The sequence below is a fragment of the Equus przewalskii genome, chromosome 20 (assembly GCF_037783145.1).
Source record: "Equus przewalskii isolate Varuska chromosome 20, EquPr2, whole genome shotgun sequence".
In the NCBI taxonomy this organism is placed as follows: Eukaryota; Metazoa; Chordata; class Mammalia; order Perissodactyla; family Equidae; genus Equus; species Equus przewalskii.
Window position 1 is genome coordinate 16,249,368 of NC_091850.1, and position 23,564 is coordinate 16,272,931.

Consider the following 23,564-nt stretch of genomic DNA (forward strand, 5'->3'; position numbering starts at 1 on the left):
ATTTTGGTCATACTATGAATTGCAAACTTTTTTTCCATTGTCTCAAGTATCTTTTGAGGTTGCTTATGTTGGGTTTTGCCATGCAGAAATTTGTTTCTCTGAAGTTCTCAGTCTCAGAGTACTTATTAATAGTGCAAGACTTCACATAATAAAGAAACAGAATTGCTCTTTTAATTGTCCTTAAAGTATAAGTTATGTTTTCCAGCAATATTTTACATAGCATTAATTTCAGGAGGAATAAAGAACAATATTCTGAAGACTTAGACTTGTTTTCTGCATTCTCATAAGAATTTTACCACCTTTTAGAAAACAGCTACACAATGGAAACAAGAGAGTTTTAGAAATTGTGTCTTAACTTATTATGTGTAATGAGGAAAAATATTAAAAATAATATTACATGTCTTTACAGAAATATCTGTGCAAGATGTTGACGTTGCAAACTTGGATAGTGCAAGCCTTGTTTGTTTTCCTCACCACTGAATCTATAGGTAAGATTTATGAAATACCCCACCTCCCAACCCCACAGATTAGGTTTATGTATTTTTATATAATTATGTAGTTAAGTTTATGCTTAATAATTATGCTTATATATTTATTCTTTCTAGGATCATTATTGAGAGAATAGTGTTGTTTTAAAAATTATTTTAAGCAGTAAAAATACTCTTGTTAAATTATAATTTGTATAATTTGAGTTGAAACACTCAGTCACTCAGTAATCCTAAATGCTACTTAACTATACTAACAGAATTTTAAGGTAGGGAAGGAAGAAAATATATAGCTTTTTTCTTTAAATAAAGAAATAGAAAATCTTTTAACACTTTGCTCCTTAATGATCAAGGGTGTCACTGGAGCAGCAGGGTGATTGTGATACCAAAATAAAAAGGTCACTTAGAGCAGTACTGCTTAAACTGGTCCACAGCCTGATGTCTGCCTGACTACAGGCTATTACTGGTCCACAGTGAGATAAGTACAGAAATTAACATAAATGTCTAGAAACTCTCTTGAACAATTTGACATAGCTGTAACATTCAAGCATGTGATCAGTGGACTTGTCTCATGGAACATAGTGTAGAACAAAAGTGCAAGTTTGCAAAGGATTGGGAAAAAATAATACCAAACCAATCCTTCACCACAGATAGTTAGAGAAGCTCTAAATCAACTCCTCTCCAAATCCAAGAATGCAACTTCTTTTGGAACACTTCAAGTGACAGAAAGCTTACATTGAAAATCTTTTTTATTTAGAAAGTCTTTCCTTATTCTTGAACCCAGATTTTCTTCCTTTAATTTTTTTTCCATTGATCCTATTTCTAGGATTAATCCTAGTTCTGGTTCTCTTCCCACTGCTCAATTCTTCAAGCATTGAAGGACTGCTTTCATGTGTCTCTAAGCCCTCTCTTCCCCGAACTAAACTTACCCAGTTATCCTAATCATTGTTTATGGGACTTGGCTTCCAACCCTGTACGTAGTGATTACCCTCCTGATTGTGCTCTTGGTTGTCCATGTCACATTTAAAATATAATACCATTCTACTTCTCCCACTTACCAGCTGTAGGACTTTGGCCGGTCACTTAGTCTGTGCCTCAGTTTCCTGGTCTATAAGATAGGGATAATAATGGTTCCTACTTTCTAGGGTTATTGTGAGGATGAAATGAATTAGTATACATTACAAGATACAGAAGGCGTTTGGACAGTGCCTGGCCCACACTAAGCATTATAAAAATGGTAGTAACTATATATTTATTACGAAGGTTTGAATAAAATGCATTTAAGAAAAAAAAGTAATGTAACAGAATTAGGGCATGGTCTGAATGTAGTGACTTTAGTACTTACTTTGATCTGAACATCATTTTTATTAAAGCAACATAGTTTTTTACCAGCTGAGATAAACCATAGTTTTCTATTAAGCTATCAGTCAGTGAAAATTCTCAGGTTGTTTTCAGATGAATTACTTTTAAACCATTTCCCCTCTACCCTATGTTTTTTTCTTATCAACCTAAATAGATATTTTCCTCTCTGGCAGAGTTCATTTTATTACTTTTAGGCTATCTGTGTAATCTTTTAACATAATTTTGAATCCTAACATTGTCATCCAAATTGTTGGCATTCCTTCATAGTCTTGTCCTTTGCTAATTTGGTAAGTGTGTGTGTGTCTCTTGCTCTGTTTTCCCCGAAGTTGTTGATAAAAACGTTGAAAATAAAAGGACTACATTATCTGTTGCTGCCTCACAAAACTTCATGGCTTAAAATGTTATTATTTCTCATGGTTTCTGTGGGTCAGGAATACCAACAGCACAGCTGAACTGGTTCATCTGTGCTCTGTGATGTCTGGGGCCTCAGCTGGAGTATTCAAAGACTCGGGGCTGGAATCATCTGAATGCTCATTCACTTCTCTGTCTAGTGTTGATGCTGGCTGTGTAGGCTAAGGGCTTTGCTGAGGCTGTTGGCCAGAACTCCACACCTGGTCTCTCCATGTGGCCATGACTTCCTTACAACATGTGGCTGGGTTCCGAGGGCAAATGCCCCAAAACAAAAAGAAAGCTAGTCGGAAGTTGTATTCTTTTATTGATCTAGCCTTGGAAGTCCCGTAGCATGCTCCATTGGCTGAGGTGGACATAAGCACCCACACAGATCTAAGGCAGGAGGAGAATTGAGACTCCATTTCTTTGTGGAAGGATTATCAGTCACATTGTAAGAAGAGCCTGTGGGATGGGATATATAGGTGTAAACGTCTTGGGACCATGGGAAAATACAGTCTGCCCCAAGGACTGAGATAGGCACTTCAGCATACTCTACTCAAGACCTTCCTCTCATTGCCTTGTTTCTAACTCAATACTTTTTGTATATGAGTAATCAACCAGTTAAAAATCTCTTAGTTTGCACTTATGCAATTTCTGTTTTTGTAGATCAGGAACAACCAAGTATCAACAGTTTCATAATGCTCATTCTAATATTTGTTACAGTATATTCTAATGCACATTTCTTCATCTTCTCCACATGAATACCCCAATTAACTTTATCAAATACCTTTTTTAAAATTAAAATTCTCTCTTTCTACAATTTAATCTCAAATAGCCTGGTAGCCCTATAAAAATAGGATTAATTTGGCATGGGATGGTCTTATTTTTTAATTTTTAAAATTTTTTTAAAGATTGGCATCTGAGCTAACATCTGTTGCCAATCTTTTTTTTCCCCTCCTTCTTCTCCCCAAAGCCCCCCAGTACATAATTGTGAGTGCCTCTGGTTGTGCTATGTGGGCTGGCACCACAGCATGACTTGATGAGCAGTGCCATGTCCATGCCCAGGATATGAACCGGCAAAACCCCTGGCCACCAAAGTGGAGCGCGTGAATATAACTGTTCAGCCATGGGGCTAGCCGCACATGAGATGGTTTTAACGAGCCTGTGTTTCACTTTGACAACTGGAACATTTGCCCATTTCTAGTATTTCTCTTATTCTATGTGATTAAAAATTATTAATATTGCGTCTCTGGATATAGCTCATGTTCTTTAATACTCTAAAGTATATTTTCTATTTACTGTTCCCTATAATTATTTTAGAGAAGGCAAAACAGGAATAATTTTACGAAGGAATAATAAAGTGAGGTCTAGGAAGTTTTAAGGACTAATATAGTCACAGGGTAACTTAATACTCCGCAAGATGAAGTTCTATACAATTGAAAATTTAGAGTAATATGTGCACTGGGACTACAGTAGACATGTGTAAATAATGGCAAGGTCATGTAAACAGGCCTATTATAAGTTTTGAAACAAAGAAATACATATTCTGACTCTGGGTCTTGAAATACGCTTTGAGAGGTCCCAGGATTCCATTGAAGATTCCATTGATGGTAATAGGTAGCTATTAAATAATTTAAAATAGGGAAATGGGATAAACAGAATTTTGAACAGTAACTTTTGCAGCAGTATGTAGGATAAACTGGAAGGAGGTCAGACTCGTATAATATGGTGGCCTGAGCTTCAGCAGTCAAATAGGATTGGTGAGAAGAGGTTAATACACATATTAGGAATATAGAACCAGCAAGACTCAGTGCAGTGTTATTAAGTTGGAGGTAGGAGGATGCTAATTAGAGATGTTGAAGATGACTACAAAGTATCTGGCCTAGGGAATGGTGCTGTTAGCAGAGGTAGAGAAATAAGAAATAATAAGAAATAAGATAGAATAAATTTGAAAGTGACTGTGATGCATACAGTTTTAGACGTGTTCATTTTAAACAGTAACATGTTCATTTTAAAGTACCTACAGAATATCTCAGGTGGCTATGTCTCAAAAGCTATTGAAAACATAGGAAGGTAGAACTAGAGATAGGGATTTGAATGTCATCAACATGGAGTAGGTGATAGTTAAAGCATATAGTTGTGGGTTTTTTTAAAAACAGTCTGATTCTTTGTTTTTTGATATGGGATTTTATCCCATACAACTTATTGTAAAAACGAATGTATTTGGTCATCTTGTTTTATTCATTTTGTTTTTTATTGCTCCTTTGCTGTTTCCTTTGTTATCTGAGTTTTGATGTATGAGTGATGTATGCTATCTCTCCGTGCCCCCATCTGCACTCCCAGCAGCATTCAGGACTGGAGAGGAGCAGAGACTACCACTGCCTGTTTTCTGGAAGGTTTAATTTAGATCTCGGGTTTGAGTTGAGGAACAGGGTTGATGGTGGAGCAAGTATGAATCATGCTGCAGGCAGCCTGTATTTTCTAAAGCAAAGTTAGAATATAAAAGGGGCCGAAGCTTACATAGGGTTTTTTTAATCCACCTCCATCTGCCTTATAATTTGTGTATTTCTTTACAAACTTAGGCATTAAATTATGAATATATTAATTTTCACTGTGTTTCTTTTTCTGTGTCTTTAGAAATATTTTAGTGAAGATTGAGGGATTGCCTTGATATAAAATATCATTTTGTACCAGAAAAATTCAATTCATTTTTATCTTTTCTATTTTTCTTTTTCAGGTGGACTTCTAGATCCATGTGGGTATATCAACCCTGAATCTCCAGTTGTACAACTTGGTTCTAATTTCACTGCAGTTTGTGTGCTAAAGGAAAAATGTATGGATTATTTCCATGTAAATGCTAATTACATTTTCTGGAAAACAAACCATGTTACTGTTCCTAAAGAACAATATACTGTCATAAACAGAACAGCATCTAGTGTCACATTTACAAATATATCTTTATTGAATATTCAACTCACTTGCAACATTCGTACGTTTGGACAGATTGATCAGAATGTTTATGGAATCAGAATAATTTCAGGCTGTAAGTTTTGTTTTGTTTTTGTCTTATTACAGATTTTGTGATGACTGTTGAATTACATTTTTAATGTCTGTTGGTCTCTGTGAAATGCAGTAACTTGTAGGCTCAGTGACTTTTATACATATATATTTTTAAAAAATAAGTTCAGAAGTGGAACTGCGTTTGTATTACTAATATATGAAAAGCGTAAAGAGTAACGCGTTTTATATCTTTACTGAAAGTCAAGCATCTGTCAGTATTCTAGAAAAATATTTTGATGTGAGACTTCCAGAAAAGTTTTGTCCAATTAAAATCTGTGAATGTATTCACAGTAACTTTCAGTATCCTTTAATTACTGAGAAAATGCACATATAAAACAGCTACCTGAAGAAATGAGTAAGTACTAGAGAAAGTCCTTCTTCTTTGTCAAAGTAAATAAGTAACAGTGATCCAGGAGTGAATTATCAAATTTGTGGATCATCCGAAACTGCAGTTTTGGCGTTTGCTTTTCCTTCGGTAGAGTTTGGGAAGGCAATAGGAAGAGAAATAAAAGGAATCATTTTTGCTTCTATTTAATTGCCTCTTCGTAACATGCAAATATTACTTTTTAAAATATACTTAATAGAGAAATCATGTGATCCAGTCATAAATGAAAGTTGAGTTTATATAGAAAATTAATTTGATACATATTATTTAATGACAATTATGATAGAAAATGTATATTACTATCTGAAAAGTTTGAGTTTAAATAGAAAAGAAATTAATTTTTTACTCACCAATCTTTCATTATGTCCACAGTTTTTGCTTGGGTTTCTTTTTCTAATTTAGGTTGTAAATGTCTTGGGTAGTATTAAATTACATGTTATTTGTGGATATAAAACTTTTTGAAAATTGCTAATTTTTCCCTTTTAGTGCCTCCAGAAAAACCTAAAAATTTGAATTGCATTGTGAATGAAGGAAAGAAAATGATGTGTCAGTGGGCTCCTGGAAGGGAAACGTACCTGGAAACAAACTTCACTTTAAAATCTGAATGGCAAGTTATTTTAAGTTTGTTGTATGTTGAATTTATTAAGTTAATCATTTGTGCTGGAATTTTTATCTCAGTAAGTAGTAATATTAAATGGAAATTTTTCACCATTTTATTTAACCTTTTATAACATCTGAAAGATATAAAAGTAGAAAGAATAGTACAGTAAATCCCCATTTGCCCATCATCCAGTTTCAATAATGATCAGCTTATGACCAGTCTTACTTTATATATACCCCACCCCAGATTGTCTTAGAAAATCAGATATTGTATCATCTCATCCATAAATATTTTAGTACATATCTCCAAAAGAAAAGGACACTTTTCTAAAAAACGTAACTACATCCTATTATTACACCCAAATATACAGTCTCGCACCATGTAACAGCCTTTTGGTCAACGACACACCGCATATGCGACAGTGGCCCCGTAAGATTAGTACCATATAGTCTAGGTGCATAGTAGGCTATACCATCTAGGTTTATGTAAGTACACTCTGATGTTCGCAGAACAACAAAGTTGCCTAATGACGCATTTATCAGAACATTTCCTTATCGTTAAATGACGCATGACTATAACTGAAAATACTCTAACGTTGTGACATTTTTAGTTAGCGTTCAAATTTCCCCAGTTGACATGTCTTGTAAGTCTCCCTTAACCATAGGTTCTACCTGCTTTTCTCTTCTTTCTTTTTCTCTGCAAGTGAGTTGTTAAAATAATGATTATACATTGTTTAACATATTCCTCTGTCCCTTTATTTCCTAAATATTGCTATTAGATCTAGACACTTGATCAGATTTGGGTTTGATTTTTTTTTTCCCCCAACAATAATCCATAGGAGTGATGTGTACCTCCATCAGGAACCACTGCATAATATTTGACTGTTTCTTTTTCTGATACTAAGATTAAGCAGTGGTTTCAGGTGTTGTCAGCCTATCCCCTCATTATAAAATTCCCCGTTAGTTTTTTTCAAACATAAAGAAAAGTTGAAAGAATTGTACAGTGATTACTTGTACATACCCATCACCTGGACTCCACAGTTAACATTTTACTTTATTTGCTTTATCACATACCTATTTATGTGTGCATCCTTCTCTCCATTTATCAATCCATCTCTTTATTTTTTTATCATTTCAAAGTGAGTTGTAGACATTAGTGTGTACTTCACCCTTGAACACTTCAAAATTTACATCATTAATTAGATGTAATTAACTAGATGTTTATAGGTATGTTCTTGTTTTTAGGTAAAATTTATATATATCTTAAAATATACTTAGGTATCTTAAATCTATTATTCAGTGAGTTTTGACTAGTGCATATACCTGTGTAACTCAAACTGCTGTCAAGATATAGAATGTTATTAACGCTCGCAGAAAGTTCACTGATGCCCATTCCCAGTTAATCCCAGCCACTACCATATCCCACCCCATCCCACAAGGCAACCACTTGTCTGATTTTTCTTCACTGTAGATTTTTGTGTGTTCCAGAATATCATATAAATGGAATCATACAGTATCTCCTCTTTTGTGAAAGGTGTTTGTGACTCAGCAGAATGTTTCTGGGATTTAACCATGTTGCTTCCCCTTAGTTTCTCACTTTACGATTTGAGCAGTCATCAGTGATCATTATTTGTATATGAAGTACAAAACAGTAGTATTCTGTCTTTTTTTTAACCTGGAAAACTTCACTTTGTCAACTGTTGCTTAACCTGAGGTACAGTTCATATAAGAGAAGCAAAATTGTATTAATATTTTCCCTTTATAATTAAACAATTTTTAGTTGATTGGTTCCCTAGTGTCCTCCAAAGGTAGATAATGAGGGGTTTTTCCTCTCATTATGAATTCTTATTTAAACACATTTGATATATTATGGTTATTATTCTTCTTGATATTTAAACTGTTCTATCTTTGGTTAGTGGGAACTTATTTGGATTGGCTTGTCCTTTTTTTTTTTTTGATTTTATTTTTTTCCTTTTTGTCCCCAAAGCCCCCTGTACATAGTTGTATATTCTTCGTTGTGGGTCCTTCTAGTTGTGGCATGTGGGACGCTGCCTCAGCGTGGTTTGATGAGCAGTGCCATGTCCGCGCCCAGGCTTCGAACCAATATGAAACACTGGGCTGCCTGCAGCGGAGCGCACGAACTCAACCACTCGGCCACAGGGCCAGGCCACAGGGCCAGCCCCCGGATTGGCTTGTCCTTTTGATACAACTTCATTACTCTTTGTTAGCTTCCTTGATTTCTGATATGACATGATTTTGTAGGTTCTTCTTAATATATTTCCTGCCCCAGACCTATCTAGTGCTAGCGGAACTCCTTGCTCCGTGTTTGTTGTTGTTTCTGGCCCTTTTCAGTGGAAGGAGCTAAGAAATATTTTTAAGGTAAAATACATCATGAAATTATACTGATAGTTCCAATTTAAAATCCACGCTATGGGTGTTTACTTAATTTCATCTAACGTCTACATCTTCTGTCTTCTGTGCTGAAAACCTTCATTTCCAGCAACACCACCATATTTATTTGCTTTATCCCACAATAAACACAACTGCAGAATAACAATGCCAATATTAGGACCAACAATATGATTACTAAAAAGAATTCTGTGGCAGGATCCCACATGCAAAGAATGGAGGAGGATTGGCACAAGTGTTGGCTCAGGGACAATCTTCCTCAAGCAAAAAGAGGAAGATTGGCAACAGATATTAGCTCAGGGCCAGTCTTCCTCACCAAAAAAATTAAATAAAAAATTAATTTAAAAAAAAACAAATTTTAAGATTTTTTTTTTTTAAAGTTTGGCACCTGAGCTAACAACTATGGTGAATCTTTTCTTTTTCTTCTTCTTCTTCTTCTTCTTCTCCCCAAAGTACCCCAGTACATAGTTGTATATTCTAGTTTTGAGTGCCTCTGGTTGTGCCACGTGGGCTGCCACCTCAGCATGGCCTAATGAATGGTGCCCTGTCCGTGCCTAGGATCTGAACTGGCAAAACCCTGGGCTGCCGAAGCGGAGCGTGCAAGCTGAACCACTCAGCCACAGGGCTGACCCCTAAGATTGTTTTTAAAGTTACTTGAAATAGTTCCTTTCTATGTTTTATACCACCAACTCAATACAAGAGTTCATATGTTTCATTTTGCTTTTTATTTTTAGGAATTTTCTTAATTACATCAAATAATAAATTAATACAAAAAGTCAAATTTATAAAACAAAGTATATTCACAGAAGTTTCAGTTCCCTGTCTCCTATACCTTATTCCCTCTCTCCCCCTAGAGGGTACTTGTTTCGCTTTTGATTTGTCCTTTTATTTCAAAAAATAGTGTGTTATAGATGAATATTCTTAAGTGATGCATACTTTGAATATATATGAGTAAATAAAGTAATATCACTTGAAACTTTCTATGGTGATCAAAATCAAAAAGTGGTTGCCTGGGTTTGACTGGAAAGAGGCTGAGGGAATTTTTTGAGGTGATAGAAATTCTTGTCCCTATCCTCCTCTCACCTCCTAGCATATTGCCCTTAGAAAAAGCATACTGTGCCTGAAGAAAGACATTGCTGGTACAGTAGGATTCTCTTTCAGGAAAGGAAAGAAACAGTACTAAGATCACAGGAATTAGATCATTTTTGGAGAAGGGTCAATGGAAATAGAGCGTAACATTCTAAATGTAATATTTTTGGACTGAAAATTTGAAAATAATTTTGTGTTTTAAGATATAGATCAAACTCAGTTTTAAAGGAAAATGGGTTACTTTTTAAGAAATTTTTATTTGTTTTTACTTTTTAAGAAATTTGTTATTTGTTTGTAGTGATCACACTTTATTCTAAATTTAAGGGAGTTAAGTTATTTATTCCAAGCTGTGTTTATTCCAATCTGGGTCTCATCAAATCTTTTCAAGTAGCCTTTTTCCTCTGATTTTTTCAAATCTATTTTTAGTGAGTGATTCCTCCTTTTTTGCATTTAGGGCAACAGAGAAGTTTGATGATTGTGAAGCAAAACGTGATACCCCCACCTCATGCACTGTTGATTATTCTCCTGTGTATTTTGTCAACATTGAAGTCTGGGTAGAAGCAGAGAACGCCCTTGGGAAGGTTACATCAGATCATATCAATTTTGATCCTATAGATAAAGGTAATTATAAACCTGAATTTGAGAATTTATTAGAATATACAGTGGTTTACAAATTAAAGTAGTTTTTAGATTTTAGTTAATGTAGAAACAAGCATTTTATTATCGTAGTGACTTTTACAAATTCATTTTATCAACAACATTAAAAATAATTTGGAAAAAGAAAAATATGTATAATCCCACCACACTCACAGCTGTTTTCACTTTGCATATTCTGGTATTTGTCCAATTATCAAACATTTTACAGCATTGTAATCATAGTATACATGTTCCTTTTTTTATTCTTTTTTAAATTTTATATGTCATAAATATTTAATTATCTTTTGATATCTGAACCTGAAAAGATTAACAAATGTAATAAAGTGACAAGGAAAACTAAAGTTTCTCTAGAAACCTTTCTTTCCATTATAATACTATGGCATAGCATTGTTTTAGAGAGTTTCGTTCACTTTCTAAGAATAAATTAATATTGTGAAATTAAAAAAAATATGAAGAGTGTATTTGAGTTTGTATAAGAAGTTGTGACAGTAAAACATGATAAACATTGGAATTTATTTTATTCTTCAGTGAAGCCCAATCCACCACATAATTTATCAGTCAGCAACTCAGAGGAACTGTCTAGTATCTTAAAATTGACATGGATCGACTCAAGTATTAAGACTTTTATCAGACTGAAATACAACATTCAATATAGGACCAAAGATGCTTCAACTTGGAGCCAGGTAAATTGAGAGTTACTGTTTATTCAAGTAGTCTTTCTTGCAACCCTCTAACCTAAAAGTCCCAGTAATTTTCTGAATGTCTTAAGTTTCTGGTTATGTGAAATATTTTACTTGACACCTCTTTCAGATCTGTGTTCAAGCTAGGGCAGACAGACATCCAGATAGAAAATACAGTTTTCCTGAATATAGTAGCTTTTAAGTGAAGCTATGGAAGTGATGCAGAGTGATGGGGAATAGCATTTTTAATGGGAGGCAAAAGGAACACAAATAAAAGCAAATTAAGTGAAGGAGTAAAAATGAAGAGATTACATGGATGAGGTAGAGCAGAAGTTGGCAAACTATGTCTGCAGGCCACATTCAGCTTGCCACCTGTTTTTGTAAATAAAGTTTTATTGGATCACAGCCACACACGTATTGTCTCTAGATATTTTTGTGCTACAGTGAAAGAGTCAAGTATTTGCAACAGAGACTATCTGGCCCATAGCCTAAAATATTTGCTATCTAGCCCTTTATAGAAAGTTCACCAACCCCTGAGGTCGAGAATGGGGTTGATGGGGAACTTGTAAGACTGAAAAGGAAAAGAACAATGTAACCAAAGATGATACTGTCAGCAAAAGGAATACTTGCAGATTTTTAAAAGGCTATCACCATAACATTGAACTCCCCTTAATATTCTTTCTTATAACTTTATTTATTACTAACAGTGTGCTTTTGGTTTGTTTCTCTGGTTGCAATAATGAGCTTATAAGGGAATGGAGCCCATGACCTTACTACTTCTGTCCTCCATTCCACTAATCTAAAAGGCTCAGAATACAATCAGAAAAAAAAACAAACCAAAATGGATTAATGCTTCGTGTTGTACACAGAGGATACTATACCTGAAGTTCTTCAAAATATTTTTTAATATCATAGCATCTTAGTTCATTGATACAAAAGTGACTGACACCTATTTTGTTATCCAATATTGAAATCCCAGAGTAGTAGAAAGGACCAATTATTTATCTATATTTAGTCTCCTTTTTTCCTGAATACTAAGTTTATCTACAATAATAGCTTTAGTTTTTCTTAGTTGGGCTAGATATCTTCTTTTTGCCTCTCCAGATCTTACACTCTACCCTTCTCCATCCTACTCTTTGTCTTAGGATGCTGACTTATATGGATTTCGTCTGTGGGTTCCCATTGCCTCTAGTTCCCCCTAGCAAGTTTAATGGGAGGAGGGGTCCTGGCAAGAAAGAAAAGAGGTAGAAGTGAGATCAGCGCTTTTGTTTTCCCTGCTTCCTCCGTGGAGCTGCCCCATATTTCTCAACCTAGGGTCACTGCTCCTCTCAAGTTAGTCCTAGCTGACCCCCTTCCAGGTTCTGGTCCTCCACTCATCCCGTTGGGCCTAGGAGTGGTAATAGCTACAAGCCTCAGAGCACTGACTACACTATCTAAGGTTTCCCTACATCCTGCCCCCTTTCCCTTTAGTAAACTCTCCTTGAACTAAATGCTAATGGGAGTGTACCATATTTTTCCTGCTGAGACCGTGAGTGTTATAGGCCCCATGGAAGAAAGGAAGAAAAAAAGGAAGAAAGGATTAATAATAGATGTTTTCATACTTCCCAAATCTATTAACTTTACTGATTTTGACTGCTTTTTAACTTTCATTAATCTCCAGAGCTTATTAGTCTTGTTTCGTTAAATTAGTTTCTAAAATCTTTTGCAATTTACAAGACCGATAATAAATACCTTTGGATTTATTGTTGGTCAATTTGCTTTATTTTCAGATTCCTCCTGAAGATACAGCATCCACTCGATCTTCATTCACTGTCCAGGACCTTAAGCCTTTTACAGAATATGTGTTTAGAATTCGTTGTATGAAGGCAGATGGTAAAGGATTCTGGAGTGACTGGAGTGAAGAAGCAAGTGGCATCACATATGAAGATAGTAAGTCAACAAGTATAATGAAGTAATAAAGCTAATATTGGAATTCTGGCTGTGAATTGTGTCTCATTAGTCCTCATTGCTTCTTATTTTGTGATCATTTTATCCAAACTAGTATTTTACACTTTTCTTTTTAAGGACATCAAGATATAAAATTTAATGTGCATTGTTGATAGTATAAATCTATTTGATACCTAAAAAATTATCATGGGGTGGTGTCTTAGATACCATGAGAAAACCGTTGACTTTAATGGTTGATCAGTCCAGAACATTTTTTAAAGGAGTATGCTCCAGAGATATCCCTAACTAGAGAATTATATCCTGAATCATCAAAAGCAGTCTATCTAGCAAAATATACCTTAGACCTTCACTGTCAAAAGATATTTTTACTCTATGTTTTCTTTATATTTTTCTGCTAGCACTTGATCAGCTCCTGGAAAGAGATCCTGGAGTTTTGGTTGGTTGGTTGATTTTTTTTCTTTTTATTCCATCATTATACAATGTATATAGTATAGAATCCAAAGGGCATAAAAGGGTGTATGGTCTAAAGTAAGATTCCTTCCCCAAAGCAGCTAACATTACTAATTTCTTCTATAGCCATCAAGAAATAGTCGTATGGCATATAGATTTTTTTTTTGAACATTTTCCTATCACCGTCTCACACTTTAGGTGTCAATGGCAGCAGCTATGCTTTCAAACCTCGGCTACCACCTATATCCCTTCACTTCCAGCTCTACTAGAGGTCTAGATAATTATATGAAGTGAGAATGCCAAAGGCAGAAAAGTAAAGTCCCCTTCTCCACTGAGAATTTTCTCTCATTCTTATAAATGCCAGGAAAGAAAGCAATCCTGCTACTGCTGGTTTGGGGTCCTCAACCAGATTCCTTTATCTTGGCCAAGAATTCTCAAACTGGGATTCTTGGGGCCTTTAAAGGTACTTGGCTCAGTTTAGGGGAGTTCCTGAACTACTTTAAAATGTAGACAAAATATTGTGGTTAATGCTTGTGTACATTTTCTGAGGAGATGGTACCTAACCTTTGTGAAATCAAAGCGATATCTGGAGCCCAAAAAGTGAACCATTGGATTAAGCATTTCTTCACCTTAGTGAGTGAATCCTCCAGGTTCTCTTTATGTTAGAAAATATTTCTGGCCTATAACATTTTCTTTATAATTTCTTGTTCTTTATTTTTTTTGGGTGTACACTGTACTCACAAATATATCTGTTTGAACCCCCTGTATCGGCAAGCCTTTTCAAAACCCAGCTTTCCTGGTCTGCTTTTTCTCTTTTCTCTGTTTTGTCATCTGTATAATTGCCTCTTCATGATCAACACATCACTGCTTAGATTTTATTCAGATCCTTTTTTAATCTATTGAATACCAAATTTTTCAATTTATAAAAATTTTGAAAAATTAGTTGATCCTACAGGAATTTTAAAAATCTAATTGCTAGCATTTGATACTTTGTTTCATAAAGTGCTTTTTCATGCGGTTGGTGATTAACACAACAATCCTGTGAATTCATTTTTATTTTATCCCATTACACTGAATCATTTCAATGTAAGATAATAGACTTACACTACATTTACTTCATTTATTTTAATTTGTTTTAGGTTCTTACATATATACATTTGGGGGTTTTAATCATGTATTTAAATATGATTTCAGTTTGATTTTTTGCAATAAGTAATAGTGATACGTCTTTGGTTATTGCTTAGGATTTGTAGCTTTATAATTTTAAGCTTAGAAAAGAGTCCCAATGTAATCTAAATCATCAAGCTATTACCTTGAGTAAAGGAAGACCCAGGCATATCATCCTGGGATGGGAAAATGCTGGTATGAAGAAAGAGTTAAAGACACCATGTGATTGACGGGCAAGAATGTTATAATTTCCAAGATTTTATTTTATTGTTATAATAAAAACTTTTATTTTAAAAAGCTTATGTCATTCCTTTAGGACCATCTAAGGCACCAAGTTTCTGGTATAAGATAGAACCATCCCATACTCATGGCCATAGATCTGTACGACTCATATGGAAGGTAAAAAAAAAAAAAATTACATATTTTTATTTTTTAATCTCACAAATACATTGTATATGGTATTATGAGTGGACTTTTTTTTAACTTTTTATCTAAATGTCAGCAAAGCATTTGATAACTTTTAAATAAATAGACACACTGAGCTTTATATATACTATATGGAAGTCAGAGTCATAAACTGCATGTAATAACTCATAGATAGTTCAGCACAGTTCTATGAAAGTTCTATCAGGAGAGGGCCCTTTTTTTGAACTTTCCTGAGTGCCTCATAGAAAATAATTAATAAGGGTTTTGGGTAACAAAATGTATGCCAGTAATAGGAAATATAAAGTTTTTGTGCACTCCATAGATGTGCATGAGTGGATCATACTAAAAAGTAGAGAGAAAAATACTCAGGCATAGAATAATTTGAGTCCATGTAGCCACAGTGCAGAGTTGTATACAGAACTAAAAGCTAACAGAATGTTGCTACTTTCCCTCTTAGTTGAAGTCATGCCTTTACTCTTCATTCAGTATGTAGTCGTTTTACTTTAGTAGTGAGTTCAAAATGAGGTTGCCAGCCCCTTCCAATTAAATATTTAGAGATTTGACATTAAAAGCAGAATTTGTGATCATGAAATAACTGATTAGCTTTAAGGTTCATGAGATATGTTTGTAAAATAAATTATTTTATTATAGACATTGCCTCCTTTTCAAGCCAATGGAAATATTTTGGATTATGAAGTGACTCTCACAAGATGGAAATCACGTTTACAAAATTACTCAGTTAATGACACAGAACTGACGGTAAACCTCACAAATGATCGCTATATAGCGACTTTAACAGCAAGAAATCTGGTTGGCAAATCAGATGCATCTGTTTTAACTATCCCTGCCTGTGACTTTCAAGGTTTGTGTCTGTAAGATGGAGTCTGACTTATGGATGGGAAAAGGTGGTTAGGTATGGTGAGAGCTCCCATAAAAAAGCATAAGTGTTCTAAGACTGTCTCATCAGTATCAACGATGATCATACTTTTAGAAATCAGTCAGCAGCCAAATAATCTGTTCCATCATTATGTGGCTCACTTAAACTTTTCAGTAAGCTACTTAGTTCATTTAATCATTTTCTGATTACTTATCTGGTTTTTTAAATATTAAGGTTTTGTGAACTTTATATGTGTATGACTTAAGTATATTGTTTTTCTATAGCTTTATCTGTAGCTGTCAAAAAAGAAAAAGTTGCAATTTCCATGCACAAAACATTTGAAGAATTTTGGAAAAGGAAGAATTTAAGTTTCAAAATAAATTGAGTACTTTACATGTAAATTATAATGAAGTGCTTTTATTTATGCAAATACATGTTAAAATTATATGCTACCAAAACTGATAGCAAGATAGAGCACGTGGTTATGGAAATGAATGTAAAATATCAAAATTTCAAATTTTTAAATGTTCATTTTATCATATCAGTATTCAAACTTTGTTTTAAAGCTACTCACCCCGTAAAGGATCTTAAGGCATTTCCCAAAGATAACGTGCTTTGGGTAGAATGGACTGCTCCGAATGAATCTGTAAACAAATATGTACTTGAATGGTGTGTGTTATCGGATAAATTGCCCTGTAACCCAGACTGGCAACAAGAAGACGGTACTGTCCATCGCACCTATTTAAGAGGTATACCTGGCTAGAAACATTTAAGTTGGTATGCTTTTTCTAACTCTTTAGACAGATTTTTCTTTTACATATTCTTTTCTGCTTTATAGGTATTGTGGTCCATTGGAAAGACTTCCAATTTATCATTGTTACCAGTTACATCTAGTTTACTAGATGTGTGACTCTTCAGCAAGTCACACTTAATCCCTCTGAACTGCAGTCTGTTTATGGACAAGGCGGGTTAATACTTTCTTCTTTCTATACCCCAGTGTTGTTTTGATCATCAGAGGAACACTTAAACATGTAAAGTAAGACAGAAATATTAGATAATCCATCCTCTGCTTCCAACTAGTTGTGTATTCTCTACACCTGAGTTAACGTCCTCATCTTTCAGTGAGAAAGTATTTTCCTAGAGCATCTGGGTAACTTACTGACTTCTTACAGCTGTTGAATAGGGGAAGCAGAACTAGAGCTCAGATTTTCCTATGTCTGTTAATTGTACTATGTATTTAAAAGGACTAATGAAGGATAGAAAGTAATGAGGATACAGAGCTCCAAAATGGATTGCTCTGCATTGTAAGGTACTACTTAAGTGGCTTTAAAGTGATACAACAACTTCAAAGAGAAAACAGAAACACTCAACTTGTGTGTGTGTTTTAAGTAAAGAAGGATAACCATTAGAATTCAGCTATAAATAATATGATTAATCAGAAAAAAACTCTAATCAAAGATATACATGCCATAAAGTTTGTGAGCTTTATTCATAAAATAGGCTCTTTGGTCCTCATTAACCTATTATTTAATATACTATTTATTTATTTATTTTTTGGTGAGGAAGATTGTCGCTGAGCTAACATCTGTGCCAGTCTTCCTCTATTTTGCGTTTGGGAGGCCACCATAGCATGGCTTGATGAGCGGTGGGTAGGTCCGTGCCCAGGATCTGAACCCACGAACCCCAAGCTTCTGGAGTGGAGTGCACAAACTTAACCACTACGCCACTGGGCTGGCCCCTGCTGTGCAATTTTAATAAACTTTGTTTCTAGTTTATCAACCTTATCAAATTAAAAGCATGGTGGAACTAGAGAGGAGACAGATTGGTAGTAACTGGACAATAGAAACTTTTTAAAGTATATCGTAGACTCTAGAGACCTTCAGGTTGTAGAAGTAGCCCCATATAGCTCAGTAGCCCTGATTATGTCACTGTATTACAGCAGAATATAAAAATTATTCATCTTCTCGGCATTACTGAGTCATCAAGAATAGGTAAAATTACTCTGTTTAATAAGTTAAAGGGGCATATGTAACTTCATGAATAATAGGGAAATACAAGTTCTTGTTGAAGGTATAAACTTCAGTATACAAACACCTTATTTTCTGATGTGGACAGATAAAATGCTGTATAAAAAGAACTTTACTATTGCATGCTAAAGGAATAGATGGATTACTTTGTTAATTTGGAGAGATATGGGGCTGGCCCCATGGCTGAGTGGTTAAGTTTGCACGCTGCAATACAGCGGCACAGGGTTTCGCCGGTTCAGATCCTGGGCACGGACACGGTACTGCTCATCAAGCCATGCTGAGGCAGTATCCCACATAGCTCAACCAGAAGGACCTACAACTAGAATATACGACTATGTACTGGGGGGCTTTGGGGAGAAGAAAGGAAAAAAAAAAAAAGAAGATTGGCACTAGATGTTAGCTCAGGGCCAATCTTTAAAAAAAAAAATTGGAGAGATTATAAATACAGGAAACATTAAAAGATAATTTTTTCTTTTAAAATTATGTTACTGTCTGGGAGAAATAACACTAATTCTTTTTTTCCCAGTCACCTGAGAAACCAGGGCCATTAGTGTTTTCGCTAGCTCTTACTAGTGGCATCTTGCTCATTAGGCAGTCTTCAGCGAATTAGGTAAGATGTAGAGAAATTGTCAAACTAGAAGTAAGACCCAGGATAATTTGAGACCACTGTTTTATAAATCCTGAATAGAAATGCAATTATTACTTTTTTTTTTTTTTTTTTTTTTTTTAAAGATTTTTATTTTTTTCTTTTTCTCCCCAAAGCCCCCCGGTACATAGTTGTGTATTCTTCGTTGTGGGTTCCTCTAGTTGTGGCATGTGGGACGCTGCCTCAGCGTGGTCTGACGAGCAGTGCCATGTCCGCGCCCAGGATTCGAACCGACGAAACACTGGGCCGCCTGCAGCGGAGCGCGCGAACTTAACCACTCGGCCACGGGGCCAGCCCCTGCAATTATTACTTTTATTGACAACATAAATTTTTTTTTATCCACTGTATTGGCAATAAAAGTAACCGTTTACTTTCATAAACGGTTTTACTTTATTAAGCTTGAGTCTGGTATACGAAAAGCAATGCTTACTTAAAAAGCTGCAGTGTTAAAAGTTCAGTGGTCATGATATTATAATATAAAAATAAATACTGGAATTAAACTTTTTTGTTATAGGAAAAAAACTGCTTAATCTACTATTCTTACTTTAGGAAACCTAGCAGAGAGCAAATGTTATTTGATAAAAGTTACTCCAGTATATGCTGATGGCCCAGGAAGCCCCGAGTCTGTAAAGGCATACCTTAAACAAGCTCGTAAGTCCAAACTCACTTTATTTGAAAAATGTTGGATTTTGTATTAACAAAGGCATTTTATCATTTTTAAATAAGAATATGTCTCATTATGTTCAAATAATTTCATGATGAAATTTTACTAAGTTCTAATGATTTTCAGTTAGCAAATACCTTTATTCTGTTCTAGCGCCTTCCAAAGGACCTACTGTTCGGACAAAAAAAGTGGGGAAAAATGAAGCTGTCTTAGAGTGGGACCAACTTCCTGTTGATGTTCAGAATGGATTCATCAGAAATTATACTATATTTTATAGAACCATCATTGGAAATGAAACTGGTAATAAAACTATATCAGTTATTAAAGAATCAGATGTTTTTTTCTTAAGCTTTTAAATACTAATTTAAGTCTCACCTGCTTATGTTACACATCTCAGTATAGTCACATACCGCATGATGATATTTCTGTCAAGTACAGACCACATATATGACAGTGGTCTTGTAAGATCAGTGTCATATAGCCCAGGTGTTTAGTAGGCTGTACCACCTAGGTTTGTGTAAGTACATTCTGTGATGTTCACACAACGACGAGATCAGCTAATGATGCATTTCTCAGATTCTATCCCTGTTGTTAAGCGACAATTACTGTATGGTATATTATCCTCAAAGAAGAAACACCTGAGAATATGCATTATGGTTGTACTGTTAAAGAAATATTGTGTTGTGCTTATTGAAGAATATTGTCAGAGTATGAAAATCGTTTTCTGATGAAATATATTTTTATTCGTTTTTAAATACTTTCTCAGTGTCAAATATAAGCCAGATGAAGCAAAAACACTTGAGTAGTTGAATAAAGCACACTTACTGATTTCTTTCAGCCGTAAACGTGGATTCTTCCCACACAGAATATACACTGTCCTCTTTGACTAGTGACACTTTGTACATGGTACGAATGGCAGCATACACAGATGAAGGTGGAAAGTATGGTCCAGAATTCACATTTACCACACCAAAGTTTGGTAAGAAGTAATGACTTTTGATCTTTTTTTTTCTCTATTTCTTTTTAAAATTTAATCATGCTAATAATTGACTTAGTTTATATGCTAAAATTTTGTTAAAAGTGCATCTTTGGATTCATAGAAATGCAGTGTTAATAAATTATGATTTTTATATTGTTGTTTATCTGGTTTTGATTCTTCCTTTAAACTATAGAAAATATTTTTCCTCAACTTTTTTGTTGTTTGATTAACTGTTTCTAATTTCACCTATACTCTATAAATCCCAAAAGAGTTTTTATATCTTTCTGAATGGGTTCATTTTTTCACTGGCAAAACTTGGGTGTTGTCTCTTTCCTTCTTCCCTTGTTCCTTCCTTTTTTAGGCAGGTTGCTGGAAAGACTGCTCCACCCTTACTGTCTCCTCTTCCATACTTCCAGCTCAGTCTTTAACCTCCTGGAACCAGGCTTCCAGCCCACCAGTCCACTGAAACCTCTCTCGTACCACTCATAGAAGACCTCTTAGTTGTCATATCCAGTGCATGGTTTTTAGTATTAATCTTTTTTTCCTACACTTCTCAGTATTTGACTCTGTTGGCCTCTCCATCCTTGAAACTACCTCTTACCTTGGTTCGCTGAACTTTTCTTTGTTTTTTTAATAGCATTCTCCTGAGTCTCCTCCCTTCTGGTACTTCTTTCCTGATTTCCTTTTCCACTCTGCTTTTAAATGTTTTGTATTCTCCAGAACTCTGTTCCAGAGCTCTTTTCTTACTGCCTATTCAAACTCCCTGTCCATGACTTTATCCATCCTCTCTTTCCTTCCCAAATACATTTATCTTTCTTTGTTCCATGCCACAACCATCCAGCTCTTTGCCAAAACCAGAAATGTAAATGCAATTTCTTCATATCTTTTTCAGTTAGATAAGCCAAGGATCAAGTCCTGTTGATCGGGCCTCCTAATTACTGTTTGTCTTTGCCCTCTCATAATCCCTTTCTTTGACCCTAAGTTTCTCATCATTTTCTCCACCTTTCTCTGTCTTTTCCTAGTGTGTTGCCCTAGGTTAGCTTCTCACCGTCTTTTGTTTTGTCTGTTTCTGTAGCCTCCCTAAAGCAGACTTAAGCTGTATTCTTTCTTGTTCTTACTACATTTTGAATAATTATAGAAATTACCTTATTTTACTGTAATTGTATTTGTAGTCCCTACCCCCAAGTACCAACACAATGAATAATAAACACTAAACTCCATATTCCTTGTTGGTTGAATGATTGCTGAATGGGAGAATAAACGGATGAGTGACTACGTAAAATAGATCCTGAGCTTTGCTGTGATGGCCAATAGTGAATATAGTTTCTGGGATAAGATTTGTGGTGACATGTTAATAGAACATATATGTAACAAATAGTATTTGAAATAAAACTTTGTGCCATGATCTTTAGAAAAATAAAAATAATAAACTTTTCAATATTATCCTGATTATAAAAGTAATGTTCATTATAGGGAATTTATACAGTAAAAATACAAAGAGGAAGAAAAATCACTCCTAATCCTTCATCTAAGATAATCTCTTAACGTGTTTGTATATCCTTCTAGTTTTTTCTATGCATACATTTTTTCCAAAATTAGATCATACTTAGTAGTATTACTTCATCATCTGCTTTTTTCACTGACCTGTCTGTTTTATGGATTCATTATGGTTTCTCCATATGGCATGGGCCTTGCTCCTGGGGACCTTAGTTGAAGAAATACGGCATAAGTAAACAAAACAAATGGAGAGCCATTTGGGTGATTTAGACGGTAACTAGAGTAGGAATTTAAACATATCGGTGGGGGGAGTTTCACCTTTAAAGATTTTGTGGAGCAGATAATATTTGAGCCTTGAAGTTAGAATGTGGACAAATAGGAAAAAGAAGCCATCTTAGAGCAGCATGAGTAAAGGTCCAAGGCATGAAAATATAAGCAGAAGTTTAGCAGCAGTAAAGGAAAGGTTCTGCCTAAATTTGATTTGGCATATATCTATGTATATGAGAACCTTAGCATTCAAGAGTTATTTACCAACCTATAGTTTATTCTCAAGCATTGATCTGATTTGATGACTTCCTAGGCTTCATAAGATGTAAAGTTACTGGGGCCGGCCTGGTGGCCGAGTGGTTAAGTTTGCACGCTCCACTGCAGCGGCCCAGTGTTTCGCCAGCTCGAGTCCTGGGCGAGGACATGGCACTGCTCATCAAACCATGCTGAGGCGGCATCCCATGTGCCAGAACTAGAAGGACCCACAGCTAAGAATATACAACTATGTTCTGGGAGGCTTTGGGGAGAAAAAGGAAAAAATAAAATAATTTTGAAAAAAAAAAAGATGTAAAATTACTTACAAAGGGATATATGTGGTAGAAAGATAAGACATAGTGAATATTATATGACTGCAGTGTTACTTTCATATATTTTTTCCTGTAAAAGACTAATTAAAAGGGGGCTGGAAGAGTCAACAAGAAACAACCATAAGGTAAATCATTAAAAAATATCTCCAATATAGGGACCAGCCCAGTGGCACAGCTGGTGAGTTCACACATTCTGCTTTGGCAGCCTGAGGTTCGCCGGTTCAGATCCCGGGTGCAGACCTACACACTGCTTGTGAAGCCATGCTGTGGCAGGCATCCCACATATAAAGTAGAGGAAGATGGGCATGGATGTTAGCTCAGGGCCAGTCTTCCTCAGCAAAAAGAGGAGGATTTGTGGCAGATGTTAGCTTAGGGCTAATCATCTTCAAAAAACAAAAAAGATATTGCCAATATAAATTTTCCCAATTAGTGGATTCAGTTGATTAATAAGCTCTCTTGTAAATGCAGATAAGGATTCATGTGGTATTTAGGAATCTTAGACTTGTTGCTTTTTAAATGATGCTGTTCCTGCTTTTGCCACTCCTTGTGCCTAAGATTCTCCTAAAATTCTTAGCCCTATATCAGATACATCGTCTTTTTGAAAACAGAAAATAACTATTAAAAATTTCCCTAAAGGTTACATTTTTATTCCTTGTAGGTTACATTTGTAGTTCAATTATTAAGATTGCTTTAGAGCTTTTCCAATTCTGCCCAGTACTCACAGAACTCAAAGATAAGCTTTTGCTAGGATTCTGCTGAGTGCAGATCATAAATGTAATAAAGGGTTAAGTTTGAAAGCTCTAACTTACCAGGTTAGCCAATAAACTGAGCAAATCATTTTATTCCCCCAACTGACATCATAATTTATGCGTACTATGTGGCCTTGCTATGTAAGGCATAAGTGGCTAGGATA

At 35.1% G+C, this 23,564-nt stretch overlaps 1 protein-coding gene across 12 annotated transcripts in view; it reads left to right on the forward strand.

Moving 5' to 3' along the window:
- The window catches only part of IL6ST (interleukin 6 cytokine family signal transducer), a 60,164-nt gene that overhangs the window by 20,023 nt on the left and 16,577 nt on the right, over positions 1 to 23,564 (forward strand). For 8 of the 12 annotated variants that reach the window (XR_011530574.1, XR_011530573.1, XR_011530572.1 and 5 more), the window contains 12 exons: positions 410 to 488; positions 4,975 to 5,280; positions 6,169 to 6,289; positions 10,235 to 10,401; positions 10,966 to 11,120; positions 12,887 to 13,046; positions 14,998 to 15,080; positions 15,759 to 15,969; positions 16,551 to 16,733; positions 19,207 to 19,308; positions 19,475 to 19,621; positions 20,160 to 20,300. Coding sequence is in view for 8 of the 12 variants with exons in the window: in XM_008515869.2 (XP_008514091.1) it covers positions 410 to 488; positions 4,975 to 5,280; positions 6,169 to 6,289; positions 10,235 to 10,401; positions 10,966 to 11,120; positions 12,887 to 13,046; positions 14,998 to 15,080; positions 15,759 to 15,969; positions 16,551 to 16,733; positions 19,207 to 19,308; positions 19,475 to 19,621; positions 20,160 to 20,300 (1,855 nt within the window). In the remaining 4 variants the exon portion in view is untranslated. Of the gene's footprint in view, positions 1 to 409; positions 489 to 4,974; positions 5,281 to 6,168; positions 6,290 to 10,234; positions 10,402 to 10,965; positions 11,121 to 12,886; positions 13,047 to 14,997; positions 15,081 to 15,758; positions 15,970 to 16,550; positions 17,604 to 18,283; positions 18,439 to 19,206; positions 19,309 to 19,474; positions 19,622 to 20,159; positions 20,301 to 23,564 lie in introns of those variants that run through there. The other 4 variants (XM_070587556.1, XM_008515874.2, XM_070587553.1 and 1 more) reach the window with 2 other exon arrangements.